This window comes from Sebastes umbrosus, chromosome 10 (assembly GCF_015220745.1).
Source record: "Sebastes umbrosus isolate fSebUmb1 chromosome 10, fSebUmb1.pri, whole genome shotgun sequence".
NCBI lineage: Eukaryota > Metazoa > Chordata > Actinopteri > Perciformes > Sebastidae > Sebastes > Sebastes umbrosus.
In genome coordinates, this window is record NC_051278.1 from 24,018,473 (window position 1) to 24,045,429 (window position 26,957).

At 37.3% G+C, this 26,957-nt stretch overlaps 3 protein-coding genes across 5 annotated transcripts in view; all 3 read left to right on the top strand.

Annotated features, from left to right (window-relative positions):
• LOC119495339 overlaps positions 1-26,957 on the top strand; it is a 296,329-nt gene that overhangs the window by 160,437 nt on the left and 108,935 nt on the right. The window contains exon 4 of the mRNA XM_037781700.1: positions 24,097-24,126. Coding sequence (XP_037637628.1) covers positions 24,097-24,126 — 30 coding nt within the window. The remainder of the gene's footprint in view (positions 1-24,096; positions 24,127-26,957) is intronic.
• Positions 1,019-26,486, top strand: LOC119495349 (CMRF35-like molecule 1). Of its 3 annotated transcripts, none has more exons than XM_037781733.1 (10): positions 1,019-1,127; positions 1,393-1,713; positions 3,195-3,488; positions 3,629-3,728; positions 3,965-4,062; positions 4,210-4,244; positions 12,647-12,703; positions 25,497-25,553; positions 25,732-25,806; positions 25,956-26,486. In XM_037781733.1, exons 1-10 carry the CDS (start codon positions 1,082-1,084, stop codon positions 26,016-26,018), a joined length of 1,146 nt encoding a protein of 381 aa, XP_037637661.1. In that variant the 5' UTR covers positions 1,019-1,081; the 3' UTR covers positions 26,019-26,486. The 3 variants fall into 3 exon arrangements, with proteins under 3 accessions (XP_037637661.1, XP_037637662.1, XP_037637663.1); XM_037781734.1 differs by lacking the exons at positions 12,647-12,703; positions 25,497-25,553; positions 25,732-25,806; positions 25,956-26,486 and adding exons at positions 5,433-5,489; positions 5,814-5,870; positions 6,540-6,614; positions 6,769-7,182; XM_037781735.1 differs by lacking the exons at positions 12,647-12,703; positions 25,497-25,553; positions 25,732-25,806; positions 25,956-26,486 and adding exons at positions 5,433-5,489; positions 6,540-6,614; positions 6,769-7,182.
• Positions 8,388-26,957, top strand: part of LOC119495348 (polymeric immunoglobulin receptor-like) — a 62,803-nt gene continuing 44,233 nt past the window's right edge. The window contains exons 1-4 of the mRNA XM_037781732.1: positions 8,388-8,888; positions 9,125-9,445; positions 9,680-9,976; positions 24,355-24,391. Of these exons, the coding sequence (XP_037637660.1) occupies positions 8,843-8,888; positions 9,125-9,445; positions 9,680-9,976; positions 24,355-24,391 (701 nt within the window). The 5' untranslated portion in view covers positions 8,388-8,842. The remainder of the gene's footprint in view (positions 8,889-9,124; positions 9,446-9,679; positions 9,977-24,354; positions 24,392-26,957) is intronic.

Consider the following 26,957-nt stretch of genomic DNA (forward strand, 5'->3'; position numbering starts at 1 on the left):
AATGTTACAGCTGGTTGATGTTAAAATGGCATGATCAATAAACACAAATTAGCACCTCACACCTGAAGTTTAAATGCAAAATCAATCGACCGATGTTAGTTATATCCAGCAACCATTTTTTTCAATAATTTTGTGTTGTATTATTTAAATACCAATCACTTCGTATTTGCTGCCTTTCATTTGTCTCACCGACATTACTGCCAGTGCTGCAACTAGCCTTCAATGCACTGCACACGTGTTCAACTAACCCTATACTACCACCTTCAGTGTGTTTACAGATCACTACAGAACTCACAGGTGAGTTTTTCCCTTATTTGCATTAAGTTAAAGTTTTGTCATTTTCAAACCTTCCATTTGACATACTATGTATTGGGGCATACTAAATCTTTTTCTGGCACACTAAATAGTATGGTAGTATGGGTATTGGAAAGCACATGTTTCAAATTCATCCATTATAGGGCTCACAAACTGGAAGTGATACTGATGTGCGCTCAGCTACCATTGCTCATAATGAACATGTAGCAGCCCAGAAGAAAGTAAACCAGATTGAAAAATGGACTCTAAAGATGAAGAAGTGGTTTGGGGAATTTTATTTGCAAGACATGTTGAGTCAGAGGAAGTGTCTTTTACCCAATCACATCTTGCCATTGAAGACTGTCTTGATAAATGGACATCAACCTTACTTCATTTTTACCCCTTGTCACCCTTAACACACCAGTTTTAACAAAATATTCTATTTTTTGCCACTGATTATCTAATAATTTTTTATCAGTGATCACCAGTGTCTCCAGCGTTCCCATAAGGAGGTTGCCAGTTATTATGGAGACTGTCCACTCACCAGATAATGGAAGGCTGGACAGCTTAATGTGTACAATTCTCACTGATAATTACAAACCCCAAATACCACGTGACTGCTTACAATATTTACTTCATCAGCCAACTTATGTGATGCAACTGACTTAAGAGGAAGAACGATTGTAACAGATGCATTTGCATATTGAATAATTGGGAAGTAGAATTCTGTACAGAAGTGTGTTGGTGCCTTGCTCTGTGTTGTTTGTTGGACTGCTCGCTCACTGAGATGGCCGTTTATCTCAGCTTTCTTCTCATTCTCACTGGACTCACAGGTCAGTAACGGGTCCTTTTAAAATGGTTTAGCCTATTATGTTTCTTTGTGTTCTTCATGTCAGATGATGATACAGTTGGGCAGGAAGTTGTGCTACATAATCCTTTATAATAACCTACCAGCGTTTTATTTCATAAATTGTGGAGAAAACTATAATTTAATATGCACAACTCATAATATGAATCGCTCCAACATGAAGGTCATAGAAAGGAACAATATTGTTAGCAAGCATATCTGTTAAAACGCTGTATTTGTTCTTGTTGCAGGAATTCACAGCATAACAACAGTCAGTAAAATGTCAGTGAAAGCTGGAGATTCGGTCACTATCCCATGTCTCTATGACTCAAAATACACAAACCATGTGAAATACTTGTGTAAAGGATATAGATTTGATTCCTGCTCTTATGCAGTTAAAACAAACCAACAAAATTCAGAAAAGTTTTCAATCTCTGATGACAAAGAGCAAAGAATCTTCACTGTGACTATAAAAGATCTGAAGGATGAGGACACTGATTACTGGTGTGCTGTGGAGATTAAAGGAGGGTCAGATGTCAGAGAGTATTTTCAACTGTTGGTCACCAAGAGAGGTAAGAGACCTTAAAGCATCTTCAATCACATTTCAAATTCTTTGTGACATGTTAAAGCTTAAGTAGGCGAGATTGGAGCAAATGATATTAAAAAAAGTTATTTTTATAATACGGTCCTCCGGTGCTCCTAACGGCATCTGCAAGATTTCACAGACCGAGAACAGAGAACAGTCAGAGCTAACCTGGGATCTGCTGTCCAGCAATCGTCTACGAGAGCCGGCTGTCAATCACTCGTGAACTCCGATCAAACGGTCAAACTAGGCAGTGCTGATCAAATATTAATCAATATTCTTTTACTGTAATAACTATTTCTCGCCTCAAATGTTTTCAGGATCGTCTTGTAGTGCACGGTTTAGCTGTAAAAGGAGAAAGTTTGTGACCCGGCAGCCATGTTGAGATCTCTTCAAGGAATACCAAGCGCCACCAACATGACCGGAGCACAGCCAATAGATTTTTTAAAGCCTGAAAACAGAGCAATGAGGAGGTTCAGAAGTCTAGAAGTTTTCTCTCAGAACACTTGAATTACAATATGCTGAAAGCTTATTATGGAACATGGCTCTCAAAATGGAGATGGCGGAGCCAGCGGCTAGCAGCTAACGGTGCTAACACAAGCCCCTAGTACTACAACTTCCATGTCCGTCACGTGATGCCATTGGGCCCAAAAAGACATTTTCCCATAGACTTACACTAGGAAAGAGACGTCTGTAAATCAGCGGATAATTAAATCAATTACCCTGTACGAACACTTGAATAGCCCTTATTTAAATCATTAGGTCCTAAAAGTTGTAAAATGCACTAATAGCCGAATCCAGTTATTTCCCTTCCTCCGTTCATGTGAATGAGACCCAGACCGAGGCTGGAGTGAGGGCTGGGAGGCAGAGTTAGAGAAAACGTTACTGCGCCTGCTCTATGGGGCCAATGGATGCGGAAGATTTCTGGATGATCCGGGTACTTTATCACTCGGCAGTCGAGCCATTTTGGCTTTATGCACCACTGAGCCCGCCTCCGACGATCCAGTTCTCTTTATACAACCATGTGCACAACAGCGCAAACAGTGCAAACAACGGCAACAGAGCTAACAGTGGCGGAAGGTGGCCGGTACACATCCGGTTCCTGTGTATCCGCTGTGACATCCATATGAGCGCATTGCAGAGCGGTGGCCATTAGCTAGCAAGCTCGCATGCACTAAAATACACACTTGACCAGCCCAGCTACGTACAGAAATAAATAGTTGTTTGCTGCTATATTAATGCTTTGAATTTGGAATTTTGCACCTTTAAGCAGGGTCTTAATTTTTGCGACGAAGACTGACTTCGTACTCACAAGTACTTTGTCAGTCAAAAGTAATGAGAGTAAATGTGAAGTCAGTAGGAATCCTTTTTCTACGAGATGTAGATGCAAAACCCATATCTCTGAAGCATCACCATACCTACCATTTATTATGAAGCTACCTACAATTTTCTATTGGATTTTCCCTTAAGATACGCCTCGTCTCTATGTGGATCATCAGGAGATTACAGGATTTAATGGAGAAGAAGTAACCATCAACTGTCAGCACAGGAACCGTAGAGAAATTGCGTGGTGCAGGCTGGGCAGCTCCTGTGTGATGACATCGTCTGGATCAATAGATGGAACAAGAGTGACCATCAGTATGAGTGTCCCCAATGTTTTCACTGTGACTATGAGTGGACTGAGGACAGAGAGCAGCGGCTGGTATTGGTGCGTTAAAGGAGACTTACAGATGCCAGTACATGTAACTGTTACTGAGAGACCTAGTAAGTACTCCAAGTGATTGTAAATTATAAATCTATGTCAAGTACAACCATTTGCAAATGTTTTGGTGGTATCCTAAGAGTTATAAGTGTCACTTAATGCCATTTAACTTTATCAATCATTGTGCTGTTTTGAATTATAGCCACACTTGCAACAACAAGACAGTTAACCACCGTATCACCCACTTCTACTCGCATCCCTATTACTGGAGACGGAACAACAGTTAAGAATGGACAGGGCAGGTCAGTCTTTGCATTTACAGGCAGTTTTTAGAGAACTTTTGGTCAAAATAAAACAGTATCTCTAAACATGTTTTAAAGACATTCTATTGTAACTTAGACTGATAAAAAAAAGGATTCATTAAGTTATAACAAACACATAAAGCTATGAGATTGGTTGAATTTACATTGTAATGTAGCATTGATTGTTTAAACATTCTATTTATCTCTTTTTATTGTGCTCAACATGTATGCTGCAGTGCTTCAATTATGCAAATGATCCTCATCATCAGTCTGAGTTTGCTGATCTCCATTGCAATAGTGGCCGTGTTCGTCTGGTTTATGTTGAAAAGGCACAGTAAGTCAAAGACAGGAGTTCGATCAATCCAATTCATGCCAAAAATGTTTGTAATTTTTAAATATTTCCAATTTAAGTTTAGATTATTATGCATTGTCATTGCTAGTTGAGAGATATTAACAGGAGTTGTCATTGTTTATCTTTTAGAACGGACCAAAGTAGAATCATCAGCCACAACAACGGTAAGAAATATGGATTAATATATATGTATTATATTATATAGTATATATACAGTATATTTTTACAAAGAAGGCTAATAGGAGTCACAGAATGGAGGTAAAGGTGCAATCATGGTGATTTGCTTAAAATTTTCCCAGCCGTTTTGTTTTTTAGCAACATATCTTGACAGCTATTGCATGAATTGCCTTGATATTTGGTAAAGATATCCAGAGGAAGATCCTGACTTTGGTGTTTCCCCGATGTTTCATGTAGTGCAGTGAAATGTCTCAACATTTACTAGATTGGGAGCCATGGAATTGTAGACATTCATGGTTCATGACTTTGGTGATCCTCTGACTTTTTTCTAATGACACCATGAGATTCACATATTTGGTTCAGAGTGAAATGTCTCAACAACTATTCGGTAGATTGCCATGCAATTTGGTACAGACATTTATGAATGAGTTGTAATAACATTTGTAATCCCTTAACTTTTCATCTAGCGGCATCATCAGGTCAGAATTTCAATTTGTGAATTACTTTGGTTTGGTTTCTGACAAAATTTGTTTAACAATTTAGTTTAATAAGGTTACCTAATTAATTTTGTCCGCTATTCTTAGTCCCTAGATCAAAAGTCCGTGAGAGTTTTGGTTATATTATAGTCAACTCTATCCTTATTTTGTTCTAGTTTTAATCAACAAAATCATTTTAGTCAGGATTTAATCAAGACCAAGAATGAGCATTTCAGTCATTTTAGCCTAAAAAAAAAGGGACTGAAAATAAGTGTTTGTAACAGTTTGTGCTATTTGCATTAATTTGGAAAGAAAACATCTGAAACGTAGGAACTGAGCACATCTGTGAAGACTAATATAGTGATTTAGTGAATGTTCCAGGTGTGGTCATTCATTTGATCATGATATGTTCACCTTAAAAAAAATATTTATCACTATAAAATGGTTAATGGTGATTATTTCAACAAACGTGTTAATAATATAATATAATCTACATGATGCAAAATTTAGCACCCAGAAATACTCTGACATTTGGTTTGCTCTTTCAGCACATACCTATCGATATGTTGACTATTTTAGCATACATGGTAATTGTATCTTTTTAATATACTGCTGTATATCTAATTGATGTATTGTTTAAACTGTATAGAGCAAGGTTTGAGAGAGTTCTCTGACATTTGGTTTGCTCTTTCAACACAGGCTGAAGAGGAAGTGACATACAGTGATGTTAAACTCAAGAGAAAAACATCAGGCCAGGTAACCCATAACTGCATTGATATCTATAAATCAAAAACAATATCAGTAAATATACAGTCCCACTGCAGAAAGGTGTAAGCTGCAGGACTGTACCATTGCAGGATTTCTAATATTTCCATTAGATAAAATACATTTGAATTAGCTATATTGTCCTTGTGGATTATTATCAAGAGAATACAGTAACCACCATCAGAAGTAAATGATGTGCTTGCCTTAAGATTTAATTATGTTTTATGAAATGCTTACTATGTTATCAAAGGTGGACATTTGAATCGAATTTCACTTTTTAGTCTGTAGATGACATTTGGTTTGCTCCCTCAACAGGCTGGAGAGGAAGTTACATACGGTAATGTTGGGTACATGAGAAAAACATCAGGCCAGGTAACCCTAACACACTAAAACCATAATATGTATTAAACAATCATGCAACCTGATCTCATGAGAACGCATTTAAACCTTTTCGTGTGTCATTTATGCGCCTCTTTTGCGTGTCATTTGTACACCACACAGCAAAACTACGATAATAGTTAGGTTTAGGTAACAAAACCACTTAGGTTTAGAAAAAACATCATGGTTGGGTTTAAAATTAAGGTATGTAAACTAAGTAAAATATCTACTGAAACAATGTAGCAGAAGTACAGAAAACACGTCACTAACAAAATAACTCAGCAACACTTTGGGACACGAACACTGGGGTCTTGGTTGAAAGTCCTGTGTTTGTTGGACCCAACCCCCTTCCGCCCACCATAAGCGGTCTTCCTCGCTTTTTATTCTACGTCACTAGCTCTGAGTGTAGCTTATTTATGCGAATGCATTTACATTGCAGTCAGTACAGTCTACATGGCGTACAAATGACACGGCAAAAGAAAGAACGGCGTTCTTATTGCATGTGAAATGACTTGAGATTTCCGTGTCATTCATAAACCTTTTAGTGCGACTGGGCTGAAACAATACAAGACTTAGAGATCCAACTTCTTATGTCACCAAGTGCAGCTGAATGAAGCAGTTTAAAGTGTTTAATTCTCTGTCTAATATCTGTCCCTTACCCAGAGCTCATATGCTGAAGGTGACATGGACGTGATGTACAGTTCTGTAGTTGCCATAAAGAAACAAACTGGAAAAAGGGTAAATATTAAAAGACATAGTTTCTTGCTTCCTGTATTTCAGTCATTTAAAATAATTTTGTTTGAATTCTTTTAATTTGTTCTTTGTCAGATGTGAACAAATTGTACTTTGCTCTTCCTTCCTAATTGTCATATTTGCTTGTGTTTTTTAACAGGTTTAACCAGAAGACAAGGATGTTACATACAGCACGTTGGCTCAACAAAACCAAAAAATGTAAATGTATTACATGCATTACTGGACTGTTTTTATTTTAGTGTTGCAAGGTGTTGTCTGCTGTAATCTTTGGTTGTGTAGTAACTTCTTTGTTCTCCTTTTTTATTTGAAGCAGTACTATTTTTTTAATTATTTATCAGGCGTAAAGCTCACATTTATGAATAATCCTGACTTCTATCTTCAGGATGGTTAGGAACACATAGTGTATATTAGCCCCAGAATTAACATATGAATTGTCTTTATACTTTAATGTACGGTACATTCAGTTGTATTTAGTGTCTGGAGAAAAAAAACGTATTAATCACTTAAGTGTTACTCCTGTCATGTTTTAAATAAAAGAATATAATTCAGTCCACATGGAGTGCTGATCTTTTCTTTTGAAATGTTGTATTCACTGGACTTCAAACCCAGTCTATGTACGCTCTATAGCTGCATAGATATTTATATAAATAATTTAACTAACCAATGTAAGGCAACTTCCTTCCAGTAGGAGGAGGACAAATTTGAACTGTTGCATTTGCATATTTAAGAAAATAAGGAAGTGACCATCAGTCTTGCTGGTTCATGCTGTTTTGTCTGCTCACTCATCGACATGGCTGTTCATCTCAGCCTTCTTCTCATCCTCACCGCCGGACTCACAGGTCAGTGACAGGAATCATTTTATAATTGTGTATATATTGTATGCTTCTAATGGTCATGTCAGAAGATGATGATAATGATAACTGTCAATTAGACAAGTAATATCCTCCAGCCTTGTATTTCATATATTTTGAAGACCTAATATGTAAAACAACATCTAATATGAACATCTACAGGTCATATGGGAGATTATTGTTAGTAAATACAACCATTAAAATGCTGTATTTGTTCTTGTTGCAGGAATTCACAGCATTACAGTCAATGAAGTTGACTCAAGTCCATCAAAAATGGAAAATTTCATATCTCTCTCTCCTTCTTTACCCTGTCTGACACTTTTCACGTACTGTAGTTCAGTATTTTCTGCCGACCATTTTGTTCTCACCAAGTCAAAATGTTGCCCTTTAATTGAGTCTCACACACACTTGCATCATGTTTGCTCTTTGCATTGCAGAGTTTCTTTGCCATTCCTTCCTCATTTTCATTTTTCTTTTGTTCTCCAACTGGTTGAAAAGACGTCTCAGCAGCAAGTTGTTCATTGTTGTTGTTTTTCACCCTTGCCATGCATTTCTATCCACCTCTGCATAGCGGCAAAACATTGCAAAGAATGGTATATATTGTATATTGGGTTTAACGATAACGCATTAACATTTTTTAGGTTGTAGTACGCTCAGTTTTAAAGCTAGAGTGAAGATGTCATCATATGAAACTAGAAAAACCTAATGAATCCATTGGTACCAACCATGTAGCTTGCAGAGAAGGAGGTTAAATAACGCTCTAAACTTAGGTTAAATTGTGTTGAGGAAAAACTGTCATGGCCATTTTCAAAGGGGTCCCTTGACCTCTGACCTCAAGATATCTGAAATAAAATGGGTTCTCTGGGTACCCATGGGTCTCCCCTTTACAGACATGCCCACTTTATGATAATCACATGCAGTTTGGGGCAAGTCATAGTCAAGTCAGCACACTGACACACTGACAGCTGTTGTTGCCTGTTGAACTTGAGTTTATATGAGTTTATATGACGAATAAGTACACTCAAATAGCATTTATTATTTCATCATACACATTTCTAATTGAATGAAAGAAAAAAAAAATAACCGTTTAATTCAGATCTGCACATCTCTCTCTTCTTTCTTACCCAGAGGCCAGAAGCTAAGAGTGATGTGGACGTGATGTACAGCTCTGTGGTTACCGTAGAACAACAAACTGTGCAAAGGTTATATATTTATATATAAACATCATCCAATCAACTGCAACTGTTGGAGGGGGAGGAGAAATGTGTTGCAGTTGTATATTTACTAAAATGAGGAAATAGAAAGTCAGTCTGTCAGTGCCTTGGTTCATGTAGTTTTATCTGACTCTGCTCACTCACCAACATGACTGTTCATCTCAGCTTTCTTCTCATCATCACTGGACTCACAGGTCGGTCACCGGGTTCATGTCACAATTTAGAAATGTGGCGTTTTTTATGCATCTAATTCTTTAAATGTCATTGAGTAATATACCCTCCAGTTTGTATTTCAAATATTTAGAAGAATATAATGACCTAATGTGTAAAACAACAGCTAATATGAACATCTATTACATGCAGGTCATCTGAAGGAAGATTATTGTTAATGAATAAAAGCATTAAAATGCTGTATTTGTTCTTGTTGCAGGAATTCACACCATAATAACAGTCAGTAAAGTGTCAGTGAAGGCTGGAGATTCAATCTCCATCCCATGTCTCTATGGCTCACAGTACATGAACCATGTGAAATACTTGTGTAAAGGATATTATTGGGATTACTGCTCTATTGCAGTTAAAACAAACCAACCAAGGAGTTCAGGAAAGTTTTCAATCTCAGATGACAAAGAGCAAAGAATCTTCACTGTGACTATAAAAGATCTGACGGATGAGGACATTGATTACTGGTGTAATGTGGAGATTACTAATGGGCCAGATGTCGGAGAGTATTTTCACCTGTCAGTCAACAGAGGTAAGAGACCTTAAAGCATCTTTAAGCACATTTAAAATCCTTTGTGAACACTGAGGAAGTTCTAATTGTTTGCTGCATTTTTTTAATTACTTTGTCACTCTAAATGAATGTGAATAAATATTAAGTTTGAGGACATTAATTATCCACCAGTTGTAATAAGATGTTTGAAACATCACCAGCATGTACCAAAAGCTTCTGCAATTTTCTCTTGCATACTATTTGTTTTCCCTTAAGATACGCCCAGTCTCTATGTGGATCATCAGGAGATTACAGGATTTAAAGGAGGTAATATAACCATCAATTGCCACGGTAACTCAGGAGAAATTGCGTGGTGTAGGCCGGGCGTCTACTGTGTGACAACGTCGTCTGGATCAATAGATGGAACAAGAGTAACCATCAATGCAAATGTCCCCAATGTTTTCACTGTGACTATGAGTGGACTGAGGACAGAGAGCAGCGGCTGGTATTGGTGTCTTAAAGGAGACTTACAGATGCCAGTACATGTAACTGTTACTGAGCAACCTACCACTAGTAAGTTATTATAAATTCTAAATATATAATTGTAAATTATAAATATTTGTCAAGTGTCATTTATAAATGTTTTGATTTAATATAGAAGAGACATTAGGATTCATTATTGTCATTTTACTAGTATTCATTGTCTTGTTTTGGATTATATTCACTCTTACAGCAACAAGCCATTTAACCACCTTATCATCAACTCCTGATCCTGTGAATGTCACCACTATTTTTTACAGATAAACCATCTACCACAGTTCAGGGTGAAAAGCACAGGTCAGAAGCCTTCACATTTGCATTCAACTATATACACTGCATTCAAGTTTTTTTTATTTCATTTGATTTGCATTATGTGATTTAAGCCGCAGTCTTCCAGTGGACCTGATGCGCTTCATCATCCCGTTGAGTTTGCTGATCTTTGTTGTAATGGTGACATCGTGCATCTGGTTTATGTTCAAAAGACACAGTAAGTCTATACTGAATTTTGATATTTCATACCAAAACGTTTTTGTTAATCCTAAATATGTTTTACCATAAATGTCGACTAATCTGCATTATTGTCATTGAGCATTGATGATCACTAATTGGAGTTTTCATTGCTTCACTCTTAGAGCAGACCAAAGTAGAATCATCTGCCACAATAACGGTACAGTAAGACATGCTGATTCATTTCCCGTTACATTTCTCTTACAAAGAAAGAGACGCGCTATCGTGGCCATTTGCTTAATTTAACACTGCCGTGATACCAAGCGAAATAAAGAGTACACATTTCAGAGACTATACTGTATTGTCCATTTGCAGCTGCAGGACTGCCATGTAACACTGTAGCTGAACATCTAATAGTTATATTACACAGAATGTATCTTGATAATATCATTCTTGTTCATCTTTTAATAGGAGAATAGAGAAAGCATTGACGGATAGAAACTTAATTGAGCACATATGTGATGACAAATACAGTAATAGGTTTAATGAATAAATCAATTATGGTTATTGGTTGCCATTCATGTTCTGTCCTCTGCTCCTTCAACACAGGCTCAAGAGGAAGTAACATACAGTACTGTTAAGAAAAAGAGAAGAACTTCAGCCCCGGTAAGTGACTGTATGAATATTATTGGGGTTGAACCTTATGTTTGTTTTCTATTTTAAAGAGGCAGTAGGCAGTATATTTTTGGCATCACTGGGCAAAATTTCCATAATAACCTTTCAGCATATTGTAATTCAAGTGTTCTGAAAGAAAACTAGACTTCTGCACCTCCTCTTGGCTCTGTTTTTAAAAAAAATCTAGCTTGTGACATGAGACTTTGGCCAATCATAGGTCATTTCAGACAGAGCGTTCCTATTGGCTGTGCTCCGGCTGGTGGGCGGTGCTTGATATTTCCCCAACTGATCTCAACATGGCTGGCGGGTCACAAACTTTCTCAATAGGCATTACAGTAAAAGAGTGTGCCTGTGCCTAGTTTGACCATTTGATCGCAGTTTGTGAGTGATCGACAGACGGCAGCTGGACGGCAGACTCCAAATCAGCTCTGAATGGTTGTTTTCCTCTAGTCTGTGACATCTTGAAGCAAAAATTTGAGTTTCAGATTCTTTGTTTCCTGAATTCTGGTGATTTTAAAACAATGAAAATAACAAAATAATAAGTACACTGCAACAGCATTTTTGTGTTAAACTTCTAATTTTACCTTTAAATCTCAGGAAACAAAACTCAATAAATTGCCCCTCTGGCATAAATGATGCCATGATGCCAATGATGTGAACAGCCAGGCTTCAGCTTGTGCGGATATTAATAGCGTGGCTCTTCAGTTCACTATGGGAACGCACGCGGTGCAAATCCGCTGGCTCTGCTCCATTATGTATCACCATAATGAATCTCACAAAGAACCTGATACCGGCAGCTTGTGAGAAGCTCCGGTACGCATGAAAAAGTCACGGTACGCCAATGAGTAAAATTAGTAAAATACTGCGTACCGCTACGTACCGACCCACTTCGAGCACTGCTCATCTCTCATGACATGTTGAGCCAGGCAGCCCATAACTGCTTACTGCTGAACTCTACACTCCCTCCCTCATATCTCTCCCTTTCCTCCTCACTGTGGCAGCCCAGCACAGAGCGACTGGGCCAGCCCAGTGTCAATTAAGGAAAAGAAATGGGCCGATTTACCTGTTTTATGGGCCAAAAAAAAAAGAAAAAACACATACGTCGGCCCAAAAGGACGTCGGCCCACCGGGAAAATACCCCGTATGCCAGATGGCCAGTCCAGCCCTGGCGAACACAGGACGCTGACTTTCGTTGACTTAACGGTCACAGGTGTCGCTGTTAACAAGCAATTTCTGATTCTTAAAGTCCCTTTAAGTGAACTTATAGTACTCAGTAAAATATACTTTTCTGTATACTTTTCAGTAGAAGCCAAGTATACTGAAGTATAATTTTGTTAAATTTAGGTACAGGTAGGTAGATAAAAAGTAATCTGAAAGCATACACTCTTATTTTGAGTTTAAAAGAAGTATACTAATAGCATACTTGAATAAACTTCATTTTTGTAAGGGATAGTAAGCATTGGCAGATAGAATCTTAACTGAGCACATATGTGATCACACATACAGTATTAGGTTTAATAAATAAATCAATTATGGTTATTGGTTGCCATTCATGTCCTGTCCTCTGCTCCTTCAACACAGGCTCAAGAGGAAGTAACATACAGTGCTGTTAAGAAAAAGAGAAGAACTTCAGGCCGGGTAAGTGACTGTATGAATATTATTGGCTGAACCTTATGTTTCTTTTCTTTTTTATTAGGTAAGACCCACCTCAGAATTATTAATATTTTCTTTGGACTATTATATAGAATAATGTTTTAGTAAACTCTAATTCCTCTCATGTGTTCGCCTTAAAAAGGAAGTATTTTTATGAAATGGTTAATGATTTCTATTTTAACAAACAATGTCATGTTGATGTAATCTAATCAGATCTAGTTTAATAAAATGGTGTTTAGCCTTTATTTAAATAAGGTTTGGTTTGCTCCTTCATCAGGCTGAAGAGGAAGTAACATACAACAATATTACGCAAATGAGAAAAACATCAGTTAAGGTAGCCGTGAACCATTAAACCACAACCTGTATTACACAACATAAGCACACAAAAAGACACGCTCAAATAGCATTTATTATTTCATCATACACATTTGTATTTGAATGAAGCAAAAAACAAAAACAGGTTTAACTGTTCAATCGATCTGTTTCACATCTGTCTCTTCTTTCTTACCCAGAGATCAGAAGCTAAGAGTGATGTGGACGTGATGTACAGCTCTGTGGTTACTGTTGAACAACAAACTGTGCAACCGGTAAATTTTAACAGCTCAGTCTCACACTGTTGCTCACATACATGGTGTAACTTTTTTCTCTCATTTTTTAGCCACACTGCTAGTGTGGCGGTTGACTCTTAGTCTGCTTAATCTTTGATCTTTCTTACTAATTGTCATTTTTTCTTCTGTTCTGCAACAGGTTGAAGCAAAAGATGAGGATGTAACATATAGCAGGTTGGCCCAGCACCAGCAAAACCTATAACCCCATGTTAACCCTACATCTTATCTGCCTGTCTATCACTGGACTCTTTTCTTAGATGATAGTGTTGCAATGTGTTGTCATCTGTTCTTTAGTTTTGCAACAACTTCTTACTTCTTTTTAATTTTGAGGGTTTACACCTTCTCCTTTTTTATTCTCCTCTGCATAGCTGCAAAATGTTTCACACAAGTGATGAACTGGTCCTGGTTTCCCAAAAGCATCTTAAAGCTAAAATGTTTGCAATATCCATCTTACGACCCTTCTTAAGCTGAAGAGGTGTTTCCCAAAAGCTTCGACAAAAGCGTTCCACTCTTAGCAATGATCCTATCGACTCGTAGGAGATTAAAGAGCATCTTAAGAAATTGTTATTGTTTTTGTTCATTATAGTCTGTACTATATTGAACAGTGATGTTGTTTAAGTAACGTTTGATGTAAAATGAAGGATTATGTTTAAAATTAAAAAAAAGAAAATGAAATGAATAACGCACAAATGAATTCAGCAGTTGATCTACCAGTTTCTGTTGTCATCTTCCTCCTTTCCATTTTCTTGTCTTGTAATATATTCATCTCTTCTGGCTGAAACGCCACTGTCCTGATGTTGTTTTTTGCATTTTCCCCATCTTCTCTTTTCTTTTTATTAATGGTGCATAGATGATTTGCACATTCGTGAAGATTATAAGAATGGCCACTGCTTCATTTTGTGTTTGAAATGTGCACAGAGGAGTACAAAATAATTAGTGCCGTCAACGTTAAAAATCATTTTAATGCAACTAATTTCTTTAACGCATTAACGCAACTTGTGATTTTTAGGTTGTAGTGGGCTCCGTTTTAAAGCTAGAGTGAAGATATCATCATATGAAACTAGAAACCTAATGAATCCATTGGTACCAACCATGTAGCTTGTTGAGAAGGAGGCTAAATATCTCTCATGACTTATGTTAAATTTGGTTGAGGAAAAACTGTTATGGCCATTTTCAAAGGGGTCTCTTGACCTCTGACCTCAAGATATGTGAATGAAAATGGGTTCTATGGGTACCCACTAGTCTCCCCTTTACAGACATGCCCACTTTATGATAATCACATGCAGTTTGAGGCAAGTCATAGTCAAGTCAGCACACTGACACACTGACAGCTGTTGTTGCCTGTTGAGCTTGAGTTTGCCATGTTATGATTTGAGCATATTGTTAAGTTTTAGTACATGCATTTGCATAAAGCAGCATATTTGTTCACTGCCATGTTGATAAGAGTATTAAATACTTGACAAATCTCCCTTTAAGGTATATTTTGAACAGTAATACAAATTTTAAGTAATTTGTGATTAACTATGGACCATTGTGCGAAATATTTTAATCAAATGACAGCCCTGAAAATAATATAATTTCATTAGCTTTGTGGAACTGCAAACATTTAGAACTTAAAGAGTAACATGTAACGTGGTTTTATCAGTGCATTGTAGAGATATGGAAGTGAGGGCGATGCTGTTAAAACCTTAATTTTATAACTATTGAAGAGAGACTCTGTTGCTAGTACTTGTACTACTGTGACTACCTGCAACACGGGAATGATTTTACTGTGCCACAGGTGAAAGTCTTCAAAGTGAAACCAACATATTGATAATTAAGATTCAAAAAAGTGTACATATCCACATTTACACTCTCAACTTAGTAACATGAAACTTATCCTGTTATTCAGACATTTTCATAGCAAGTCTTTTATATCTGTACTAAAATGGGTATATTTGATTTTCTGTGATTTGTGACAAGTGTCATCAATAAAAACAATTTGCTTCATGACTATTATAATGTGCCTTCTATCAACATTAGAATTTCCTGCAGCTTATAAGATGGTTCACTCACAACACAACACCAGCAAAGCTCATAGTGTATCTGTACACCATCTCAAAATCTTCCCCTTGGATTCTCTTTTTAATCACCTCATAAACTTACAGCCAGCCATTTAAAACAATTCACGAGAGCTCACCTGCGACCCAGCAGCTCCACCTGCCTGGTGGCCAAGCTGCAGCTACCAAGATTGTCCTGTTGAATAATAACACAACTCTTGATCCTCACGTGAAAAAGGGGTGATCTTAGTTTACTAAACATTAAGACTATACAAATTACTGATGTAAAAGATGATCTTTTTTTCAAGAATTTGACAAGAGAAAATCTTTATTAATTTCACAGTTTTTTTTTTTTTTGTTCTTTCTTTTAAAGACCCAATGCACTTCATCTTTCACAGGCATTTACAACAACATTAAAGTTGGTTGATGTTAGAATGGCATGTCTGATCGATAAACACAAATTAGCACCTCACACCTGAAGTTTAAATACAAAATCAATTAACCGATCTTCAGTTTTGAGTAATATTATTTAAATACCAATCACTTCCTATTTGCTGTCTTTCATTTGTCTCACCAACATTACTGCCAGTGCTGCAACTAGCCGTGAATGCACTGTACAACCTGATGGTAAATCCCACTGGATGTGTTCAGATAGCGCTATATTGCCACCGTCAGTGAGTTTGAAGATCACTACAGAACTTCCAGGTGAGTTTTGCCCTTATTTGCATTATTTCTTTTAATTTTTGGGCATTTTCAAACCCTCAATTTTTTGCGTGGCTGGTCAGTTCCTTGTCAGTTTCCTATTTCACAGTAACATGAAAAATGGCTGAATTCCATTTAGCCACCTCAGTTTCAGTGTCGTGGTATTGTGCATGCTGACTCACTGTCACACTGTCATGGCTTCCTGGGACACTTGAATAGAACGGAGCCATCGTTAATGTTAATAGTGACACCATTGCTTTCTAACTCAAAATGTTTAATGTGAAAAAGGACTATAGCTGTGTTCCAAATCACATAAGTTTTATTTTTACTTTTAGTATATACTGCTGCTGCCCTTACAAAGTACATACTGTTGCATGCGGTACTGTAAGCATACAACTGGGCCATACTACTTCATCATAACATTGCACCTTGTACTTTGACGTTATTGTTCATATATCCGCTGCGCAGAGGATTGTGGGTCAGAATAGCCAGAAAAGCGTGCTGGCTTGCAAACGGCAATATGCGACCGGATGCAGTAGGACATCCTGGTATTTTTGGCATACTGCATTTGACATACTATGTATTGGGGCATACTAAATATTTTTCTGGCATACTAAATAGTATGGTGGTATAGGTATTGGTATGCACATGTTTCAAATTCATCCATTATAGGGCTCACAAACTGAGAGTGATACTGATGTGCGCTCAGCTACCATTGCTCATAATGAACATATAGCAGCACAGGAAAAAGTAAACCAGATTGCAAAATGGACTCTAAAGATGAAGAAGTTGGGTGGGGATTTTATTTGCAAGACGTGTTGAGTCAGAGGAAGTGTCTTTTACCCAATCACATCTTAAAATGTGATGTGCCATAGGTGAAGGGCTTTTTGGTTCATTAGGATGTGCGTCACTAAACGAAGCCTCTGTTGCTGCGTTGGCCTTCTTCGTCAGTTTGGTAAACAGAGACTGTTGTCTTTTACGCATTGTTTTCTGCAGCTTCTCTACCTTCTCTGTTCGTAGACTTCTACCAGATGGAAAGTCCCATGATAAAATGCTGTGAACTTTGGTGAAGTGGCGCTCAACGTTTCATCTTTTACCCACTGACACGCTTGCACCGCATATAAGACACACATTTGTCATTACCCGTTCCTCATTAAAATAGTATATTTTTTGCTTTTTATTAGCCTGGCTATTTTCTGCGGTCATTGTCAAATCTGGTGTACGCTTGCTAGTCTGCTAGCGTCGCCTAGTGTTACTGCGTCACTGATGTCATGATATTTGAAAGCAGCGCAACTTGTTTAATTGTCGGCCGATTGGCAAATAATCATTTCGTGTCAGAAGGGGACGCAATGTCTGTGAATTTGATTGGATAGAAACTTAAACCGGTTTACAATGTGACTTTGTGTTATCAAATTTATGTTCATATTCTTTTAACCTTTAGTGAGCCACTCAGACACAGTTAGCGAGCTACCGGTAGCGAGCGATCTACTTATTGGAGACCCCTGTGGAGACTGTCCACTCACCAGATAATGGAAGGCTGGACAGATTAATGTCTACAATGCTCACTGATAATTACAAACCCCAAATACCACGTGACTGCTTACAATATTTACTTCATCAGCCAACTCATGTGATGCAACTGACTTATGAGGAAGAACGATTGTAACAGATGCAATCGCATATCAAATAAGATTGGGAAGTAGAATTCTGTACAGAAGTGTGTCGGTGTCTTGCTCCGTGTTGTTTTGTCGGACTGCTCGCTCACTGAGATGGCCGTTTATCTCAACTTTCTTCTCATTCTCACTGGACTCACAGGTCAGTAACGGGTCCTTTTAAAATGGTTTAGCCTGTTATGTTTCTTTGTGTTCTTCATGTCAGATGATGATACAGTTAGGCAGGAAGTTTTGCTACATAATCCTTTATAATAACCTACCAGTGTTTTATTTCATAAATTGTGGAGACAACTATAATTTGATATGCAAAACTGTTAATATGAATCGCTCCAACATGAAGGTCATAGGAAGGAACAAAACTGTTAGCAAGCATATCTGTTAAAATGTTGTATTTGTTCTTGTTGCAGGAATTCACAGCATAACAACAGTCAGTCAAATGTCAGTGAAGGCTGGAGATTCGGTCACTATCCCATGTCTCTATGACTCAAAATACACAAACCATGTGAAATACTTGTGTAAAGGATATATATGGAAGTTATGTTCTTATGCAGTTAAAACAAACCAACAAAATTCAGGAAAGTTTTCAATCTCTGATGACAAAAAGCAAAGAATCTTCACTGTGACTATAAAAGATCTGACGGATGAGGACACTGATTACTGGTGTGCTGTGGAGATTGATGGAGGGTCAGATGTCAAAGAGTATTTTCACCTGTCGGTCACCAGAGGTAAGAGACCTTAAAGCACGTTTAAGTACATTTCAAATCCTTTGTGACATGTTAAAGCTTAAGTAGGCGAGATTGGAGCAAATAAAATGTATTAAATAAGTTATTTTTATAAAACGGTCGCTATATCCTTACAGTAGTACATGAAACAGGTAACCTGAAATAAATCATGTGCCTCTGTGTCCTCCGGTGCTCCTAACGGCATCTTCAAGATTTCACAGACCGGAGGAAAACAAACAGTCAGAGCCGATCCGGGATCTGCTATCCAGTAACCGTCTATTAGAGCCATCTGTCAATCAATTGCATCAAACGGTCACACTAGGCAGCACTAGGGGTGGAACGGTTCGGTTCATATCACAATTTTGGGGTCACGGTTGTCGGTTCGGTACATTTATGTTACAGCGAGGAGGGCATGATCTAATTTCAACATGCTTTTCATTTATTTTGCAAAAATTAGTTAACATATGTTTGCCTTAACAAAAGTATGGCTTACATAAGGAACATAAACACTTCTTCATTAACATATCTTAATTGAAAGAATAGGTCTTCTACAGTAATTAGTACAAACAAAAAATGCAGCTTCGTTATTCTCATATAAATATGATGTAATTATAGACTAAGGCCATCAACATAAATTGAAGCATAAGCTCAACCAGAACTACAGTATACTTAAAAAAGAAAAAAGAACAGTTTAACATTTAACTCAATTCCCTGATTTTCAGCTCTTAATTGAAAGATTAATTTTTCCACTCAAAAAGTGCAGTATTTGGAGGAATACGGTTGGACTTCTGTGCCACTGTGTAATTTAAAAGTAATTAATAGATATAAAGCACATTACAGGGATTGTGCGGTTGCCCCTCTCTTCCAATCTGTCACTGCTTGTGTCAGTGCATCAGAGAGATGCTCACTGTGTTGCTCTCATAAAGGCGGCACGTCTGCAAAACATACATTTTTATCTCCCACTTTGAAGTGATGTGGTAGGCAGTCACAACTCAGTCATTTTCAGTATCCCTGGATGTCCATCTGTCTGTAGCTACATGGTCTGTGTTGGACAATTCTTTCACAATTCCTTGTCGTGTCTGTTCGGGAATTACTTTGTTCCATAAGTGTATAGTAACGCTCAAGTAACGTTACGTTAATCATATGCTGAAATCCAGCGTCCTCCACGACTGCATAAGGCTGCATATCTTTTTGTTTTTTGCCCGGTCTCAATCTGCATGTATAGAGGCTGTTTATTGCGGGGAGAAGGTGCTAACGCAAGTCCCTAGAAAGAGCGCCGGGGATTTCTTAGCAAATTTTCGTAGTGGCCAAAAGACGATACTACAACCTCCATGTCGGTCACATGATGCCATTGGGCCCAAAAAGACTTTTTCCCATAGACTGACATTGGGAAAGAGACGTCTGTAAATCAGCAGATAATTAAATCAACTTCCCAGTAGGAACACCTCAATAGCCATATTTTAATCAATAGGTCCTAAAAGTTGTTAGAGTTATTTCCCTTCCTCCGTTCATGTGAATGAGACCCAGACCGAGGCTGGACGGAGGGCTGGGAGGCGGAGTAAAAGGAAACAGATCGCTGGATGATCCGGATCCTTTATCAGTCGGCAGTCGAGCCATTTTGGCTTTATGCACCACTGAGCAACTGTATCCGCTGTAACATCTATATGAGCGCAGTGCAGAGCGGTGGTCATTAGCTAGCTAGTGGGGCACAACGAACTGACTCGCATGCACTAAAATACACACTTGGCCAGCCCAGCTACGTATACAAACAAATAGTTGTTTGCTGCTATATTAATGCTCTGAATTTTTAATTTCTCACCCTTAAGCAGGGTCTTCATTTTTGCGACGAAGACTGATTGTTTTCTCACAAGTACTATGTCAGTGAACAGTAATGAGAGTAAATGTGAAGTCAGAAGGAGTCATTTATATACCAGATGTAGATGCAATACACATATCTTTAAAGCATAACCCAGATCTACCATTTATGAGGCTACCTACAATTTTCTATTGCATTTTCCCTTAAGGCATGCCTCGTCTCTATGTGGATCATCAGGAGATTACAGGATTTAATGGAGAAGAAGTAACCATCAATTGTCAGTACAGTAACCGTGGAGAAATTAAATGGTGCAGGCTGGGCAGTTCCTGTGTGACGACATCATCTGGATCAATAGATGGAACAAGAGTGACCATCAGTAGGAGGGGCCCCAATTTTTACACTGTAACTATGAGTGGACTAAGGACAGAGAGCAGCGGCTGGTATTGGTGTGTTAGAGGAAACTTACAGATGCCAGTACATGTAACTGTTACTGAGAGACCTACCACTAGTAGGTTATTATAAATTATAAATATAAAATTCAAAATTATAAATATTTTTCAAGTGTCATTTATAAATGTTTTGATTTAATATAGAAAATATATTTGGATTCATTATTGTCATTTTACTCTAGTATTCATTGTCTTGTTTTGGATTATAGCCACTCTTACAGCAACAAGCCATTTAACCACCTTATCATCAACTCCTGAGCCTGTGAATGTCACCACTGTTTTTGAGAAACCTGCCACTAGTTGGTACTATATGTAATTTTCATTTATAAATATTTGTCAAATACAACAATGTGTGTTGATCTAATACAGAAGTGATATTAGCATTGAGTAGTGTTGTATTACAGTGGTAATCATGGTGCTATTTGGAATTATTTACACAGACACAGCAACAGGTTTAACCCCTGTGTCACCCACTCTTGAACCTGTGAATCTCACCCCTGCACCCACAGCTCAGGGTGGACACCCAAGGTCAGCAGCCTTTGCATTAACATACAGTATTAAGAGAAATGTGGACATTTTGTGATCCAGAAAACAGTCCTTGTAAGAATCTGTACATGTGTTTTCACTGACATTAGAAGATAAGTTCTACTGTTAGACTAAATAACTTTTTAACTTCAATATGTGACCAGGATGATGAATATGTTTTAGACTACTGTTTAAATAAGACTGTTCTGTTTATTTATTTATTGTTAATAATTTGCATTCAAATTTCCTGCTGCAGTCCTTCTGATCACCTAGAGATTGTCAGCATCCGTCTGAGCGTGTTGGTCCTCGTCGTCATGGTGACCTTGTTCATCTGTTTTATGATGAAAAGACACAGTAAGTATATGGTGAACTGATAAAACCAATTTGTGTTATAAATTTCTGGTTATTCTACAATATTTTGTTTGAATTGAGGACTAGTTTGCATTACTGTCATCGAGCATTGAGAGTCTGTAACAGGTGTTTTTTATCTGTCTCTCCTTTAGTGCAGACCAGAGCAGAATCATCAGACACAACAACGGTACAATATGTGGATTAATATATATTTTCACAGAGCAAACTGAATTACACTGTAGAGATGATTTCATTGTAATGTGTTGATGTTTACTACAGTTCTATACTGTACATTAATTGTTAAGAAGATACAATAACCACAATCAGAACTCAACAAAACATGTCTTTGATCACAAAGCTATAATATAGTATTGTAAAGTATTGTTGATGTAATCTAATGTAATGCCATCTAGTAAACTTCTGTAATCTTACTGTAAATTGGATGTGTTTTTCTCCTTCAACACAGGCTGAAGAGGAAGTAAGATACGTAAGAAGAACTTCAGGCGAGGTAACCCTTAACCATTAAAACCACAACTCATATTACACAATATAAATACACTTAAACACACATGAGTACACTTTTTATCATTTTTATTTTACAAACCACACCAGTAATTAAATGAAACAAATTTGAAATTCATCAAAAATGGAAACTTTCATATCTCTCTCTCCTTCTTTACCCAGAGGTCTGATGCATAGAGTGATGTGGATGGAATATAAAGGGTGAATATTAAGATAACCAAACCCTGTCTGACTCTTTTCATGTACTGTAGTTCAGTATTTTTTGCCGACCATTTTGTTCTCACCAAGTCAAAATGTTGCCCTTTAATTGACTCTCTTATAAACTTGCATCATGTTTGCTTTGTATTGCATAGTTTCTTTGCCATTCCTTCCTCATTTTCATTTGTCTTTTGTTTTCCAACTGGTTGAAAAGACATCTCAGCAGCAAGTTGTTTGTTGTTGTTTTTTTCACCCTTGCCATGCATTTGTATCCACCTCTGCATAGCGGCAAAACATCACAATGAATGTTGTATTGTATATTGGGTTTACTGCGCTCAATTATTAGGTACAAATTTGCATTCTCATATGCTCTCAATGTATACTAGCCATGTGTTTTAACTCATTTTTTTATGTATATGCTGATTTCATTCATTTAAAAGTGAATGCAAATTTCATTTCATGTTTAGAGAAGTCATTATGTCAAATGTAACTAAATAAAGATAAACAACTTAATGGTTGCTGTAGAACAACAAACTGTGCAAAGGTTATATATTTATTTATATACGTCATCCAATAAACTGCACCTGTTGGAGGGGGAGGAGAGATGTGTTGCAGTTGTATATTTAGAAAATGAGGAAATAGGAAATCAGTCTGTCAGTGCCTTGGTTCATGTAGTTTTATCTGACTCTGCTCACTCACCAACATGACTGTTCATCTCAGCTTTCTTCTCATCATCACTGGACTCACAGGTCGGTCACCAGGTTCATGTCACAATTTAGATATGTGGGGGTTTTTTTATGCATCTAATTCTTTAAATGTCATTGAGTAATATACCCTCCAGTTTGTATTTCAAATATTTTGAAGAATATAATGACCTAATGTGTAAAACAACAGCTAATATGAACATCTATTACATGCAGGTCATCTGAAGGAAGATTATTGTTAGTGAATAAAAGCATTAAAATGCTGTATTTGTTTCTTGTTGCAGGAATTCACACCATAACAACAGTCAATGAAGTGTCAGTGAAGGCTGAAGATTCAATCTCCATCCCATGTCTCTATGACTCACAGTACATGAACCATGTAAAATACTTGTGTAAAGGATATTACAGGAAGTTCTGCTCTTATGCAGTTAAAACAAACCAACAAAATTCAGAAAAGTTTTCAGTCTCTGATGACAAAAGCCAAAGAATCTTCACTGTGACTATAAAGGATCTGACAGATGAGGACACTGATTACTGGTGTGCTGTGAAGATTGATGGAGGGCTAGATGTCGGAGAGTATTTTCACCTGTCGGTCACCAGAGGTAAGAGACCTTAAAGCACCTTCAAGCACATTTAAAATTTGTCACTTGTAAACACTAAGGAGGTTGTCATTGGTTACTGCATTTTTTAGTAATTATCCATCAGTTATAACTACCGTATTGTATACAACACCTCTGAAACATCACCAGCATGTACCAAAGGCTTCTGCCCTTTTCTATTGAATTTGTTTTCCCTTAAGGTACGCCCAGTCTCTATGTGGATCATCAGGAGATTACAGGACTTAAAGCAGGTAATATAACCATCAATTGTCATTATCATAACTCTGGAGAAATTAAGTGGTGCAGGCTGGGCAGCTCCTGTGTGACGACGTCGTCTGGATTAATAAATGGAACAAGAGTGACGACCAATGCAAGTGTCCCCAATGTTTTCACTGTGACTATGAGTGGACTGAGGACAGAGAGCAGCGGCTGGTATTGGTGTGCTATAGGAAGCTTACAGATGCCAGTACATGTAACTGTTACTGAGCAACCTGCCACTAGTAAGTTATTATAAATTCTAAATATAAAATTGTAAATTCTAAAAATTTGTCAAGTGTCATTTATAAATGTTTTGATTTAATACAGAAGAGATATTAGGATTCATTATTGTCATTTTACTCTAGTATTCATTGTCTTGTTTTGGATTATAGCCACTCTTACAGCAACAAGCCATTTAACCATCTTATCATCAACTCCTGAGCCTGTGAGTGTCACCACTACTTTTACAGACAAACCATCTACCACAGTTCAGGGTGAACAGCACAGGTCAGAAGGTCATATTTGCATTCAACTATATACACTGCATTCAAGTCTTTTTATTTAATTTGATTTGCATTATGTGATTTAAGCCCCAGTGTTCAAGTGGAGCTGATGCGCTTCATCATCCCGTTGAGTTTGCTGTTCTTTGTTGTAATGGTGACATTGTGCATCTGGTTTGTGTTCAAAAGACACAGTGAGTCTATACTGAATTTTGATATTTCATACCAAAACGTTTTTGTTAATCGTAAATATGTTTTACCATAAATGTAGACTATTGTGCATTATTGTCATTGAGCATTGATGATCACTAATTGGAGTTTTCATTGCTTCACTTTTAGAGCGGACCAAAGCAGAATCATCTGCCACCTCAACGGTACAGTAAGATATGCTGATTCATTTCCCGTTACATTTCTCTTACAAAGAAAGAGACTCGCTATCGTGGCCATTTGCTTAATTTAACACTGCCGTGATACCGAGCGAAATAAAGACTACACATTTCAGAGACTATACTGTATTGTCCATTTGCAGCTGCAGGACTGCCATGTATCACTGTAGCTGAACATCTACTAGTTATATTACACAAAATGCATCTTGATAATATCATGCTTGTGCATCTTTTAATAGGAGAATAGAGAAAGCATTGACGGATAGAAACTTAATTGAGCACATATGTGATGACAAATACAGTAATAGGTTTAATGAATAAATCAATTATGGTTATTGGTTGCCATTCATGTTCTGTCCTCTGCTCCTTCAACACAGACTCAAGAGGAAGTAACATACAGTACTGTTAAGAAAAAGAGAAGAACTTCAGCCCCGGTAAGTGACTGTATGAATATTATTGGCTGAACCGTATGTTTCTTTTCTTTTTTTTTAAGTAAGACCCACCTCAGAATTATTAATATTTTCTTTGGACTATTGTATAGAATAAGGTTTTAGTAAACTCTAATTCCTCTCATGTGTTCACCTTAAAAAGGAAGTATTTTTATGAAATGGTTCACGATTACTATTTTAATAAAGGTGGTCATGTTGATGTAATCTAATCAGATCTAGTCTAATAAAATGGTGCTTAGCCTTTATTTAAATAACGTTTGGTTTTCTCCTTCATCAGGCTGAAGAGGAAGTAACATACAGCAATGTTACGCACATGAGAAAAACTTCAGTTAAGGTAGCCGTAAACCATTAAACCACAACCTGTATTACACAACATAAGCACACGAAAAGACACACTCAAATAGCATTTATTATTTCATCATACACATTTGTATTCGAATGAAGCAAAAAACAAAAAAAGGTTTAACTGTTCAATCGATCTGTTTCACATCTGTCTCTTCTTTCTTACCCAGAGATCAGAAGCTAAGAGTGATGTGGATGTGATGTACAGCTCTGTGGTTACTGTCAAACAGCAATCTGTGCAAAGGGTAAATTTTAATAGCCCAGTCTCACACTGTTGCTCACATACATAGTGTAGCTTTTCTTAGCCACACTGCTAGTGTGGCGGTTGACTCTTAGTCTGCTTTATCGTTGATCTTTCTTACTAATTGTCATTTTTTCTTCTGTTCTGCAACAGGTTGAAGCAAAAGATGAGGATGTAACATATAGCAGGTTGGCCCAGCACCAGCAAAACCTGTAACCCCATGTTAACCCTACATCTTATCTGCCTGTCTATCACTGGACTCTTTTCTTAGATGATAGTGTTGCAATGTGTTGCCATCTGTTCTTTGGTTTTGCAACAACTTCTTACTTCTTTTTAATTTTGAGGGTTTACACCTTCTCCTTTTTTTTATTCTCCTCTGCATAGCTGCAAAATGTTTCACACAAGTGCTGAACTGGGCCTGGTTTCCCAAAAGCATCTTAAAGCTAAGATGTTTGCAATATCCATCTTATGTCCCTTCTTAAGCTGAAGAAGTGTTTCTCAAAAGCTTCGACAAAAGCATTCCTCTCTTAGCAATGATCCTATCGACTCATAGGAGGTGAAAGAGCATCTTAAGATGCTTTTATTGTTTTTGTTCATTATAGTCTGTACTATATTGAACAGTGATGTTGTTTAAGTGACGTTTGATGTAAAATGAAGGATAATCTTTAAAATAAAAAATAAGAAAATGAAATGAATAACGCACAAATGAATTCAGCAGTTGATCTACCAGTTTTTGTTGTCGTCCTCCTCCTCTCCTTTTACTTGTCTTGTAATATATTCATCTCTTCTGGCTGAAACGCCACTGCCCTGATGTTATTTTTGCATGTTCCCATCTTCTCTTTTCTTTTTATTAATGGTACATAGATGATTTGCACTTTCCTGAAGATTATAAGAACGGCCACTGCTTCATTTTGGGTTTAAAATGTGTTTAAACCTGCAGAATATTTTTGGCATCATTGGGCAAAAATTTCATAATAACCTTTCAGCATATTGTAATTCAAGTGTTCTGAGAGAAAACTAGACTTCTGCACCTCCTCATAGCTTTGTTTTCAAGCTTTAAAAAATCCAGCCAGTGATGAGAGACTTTGGCCAATCACAGGTCATTTCAGAGAGAGAGCGTTCCTATTGTCTGTTAATTCAATGGAGGCAGCTGTC

Coding starts and splice junctions, on each gene's coding strand:
- LOC119495349 (XM_037781733.1), top strand. CDS start 1,082: ATGGCCGTTTATCTCAGCTTTCTTCTCATTCTCACTGGACTCACAG. Junction 4,245..12,646: donor AATCATCAGCCACAACAACG/GTAAGAAATATG, acceptor CCTTCAACACAG/GCTCAAGAGGAAGTAACATA. Junction 25,807..25,955: donor AACAGCAATCTGTGCAAAGG/GTAAATTTTAAT, acceptor GTTCTGCAACAG/GTTGAAGCAAAAGATGAGGA.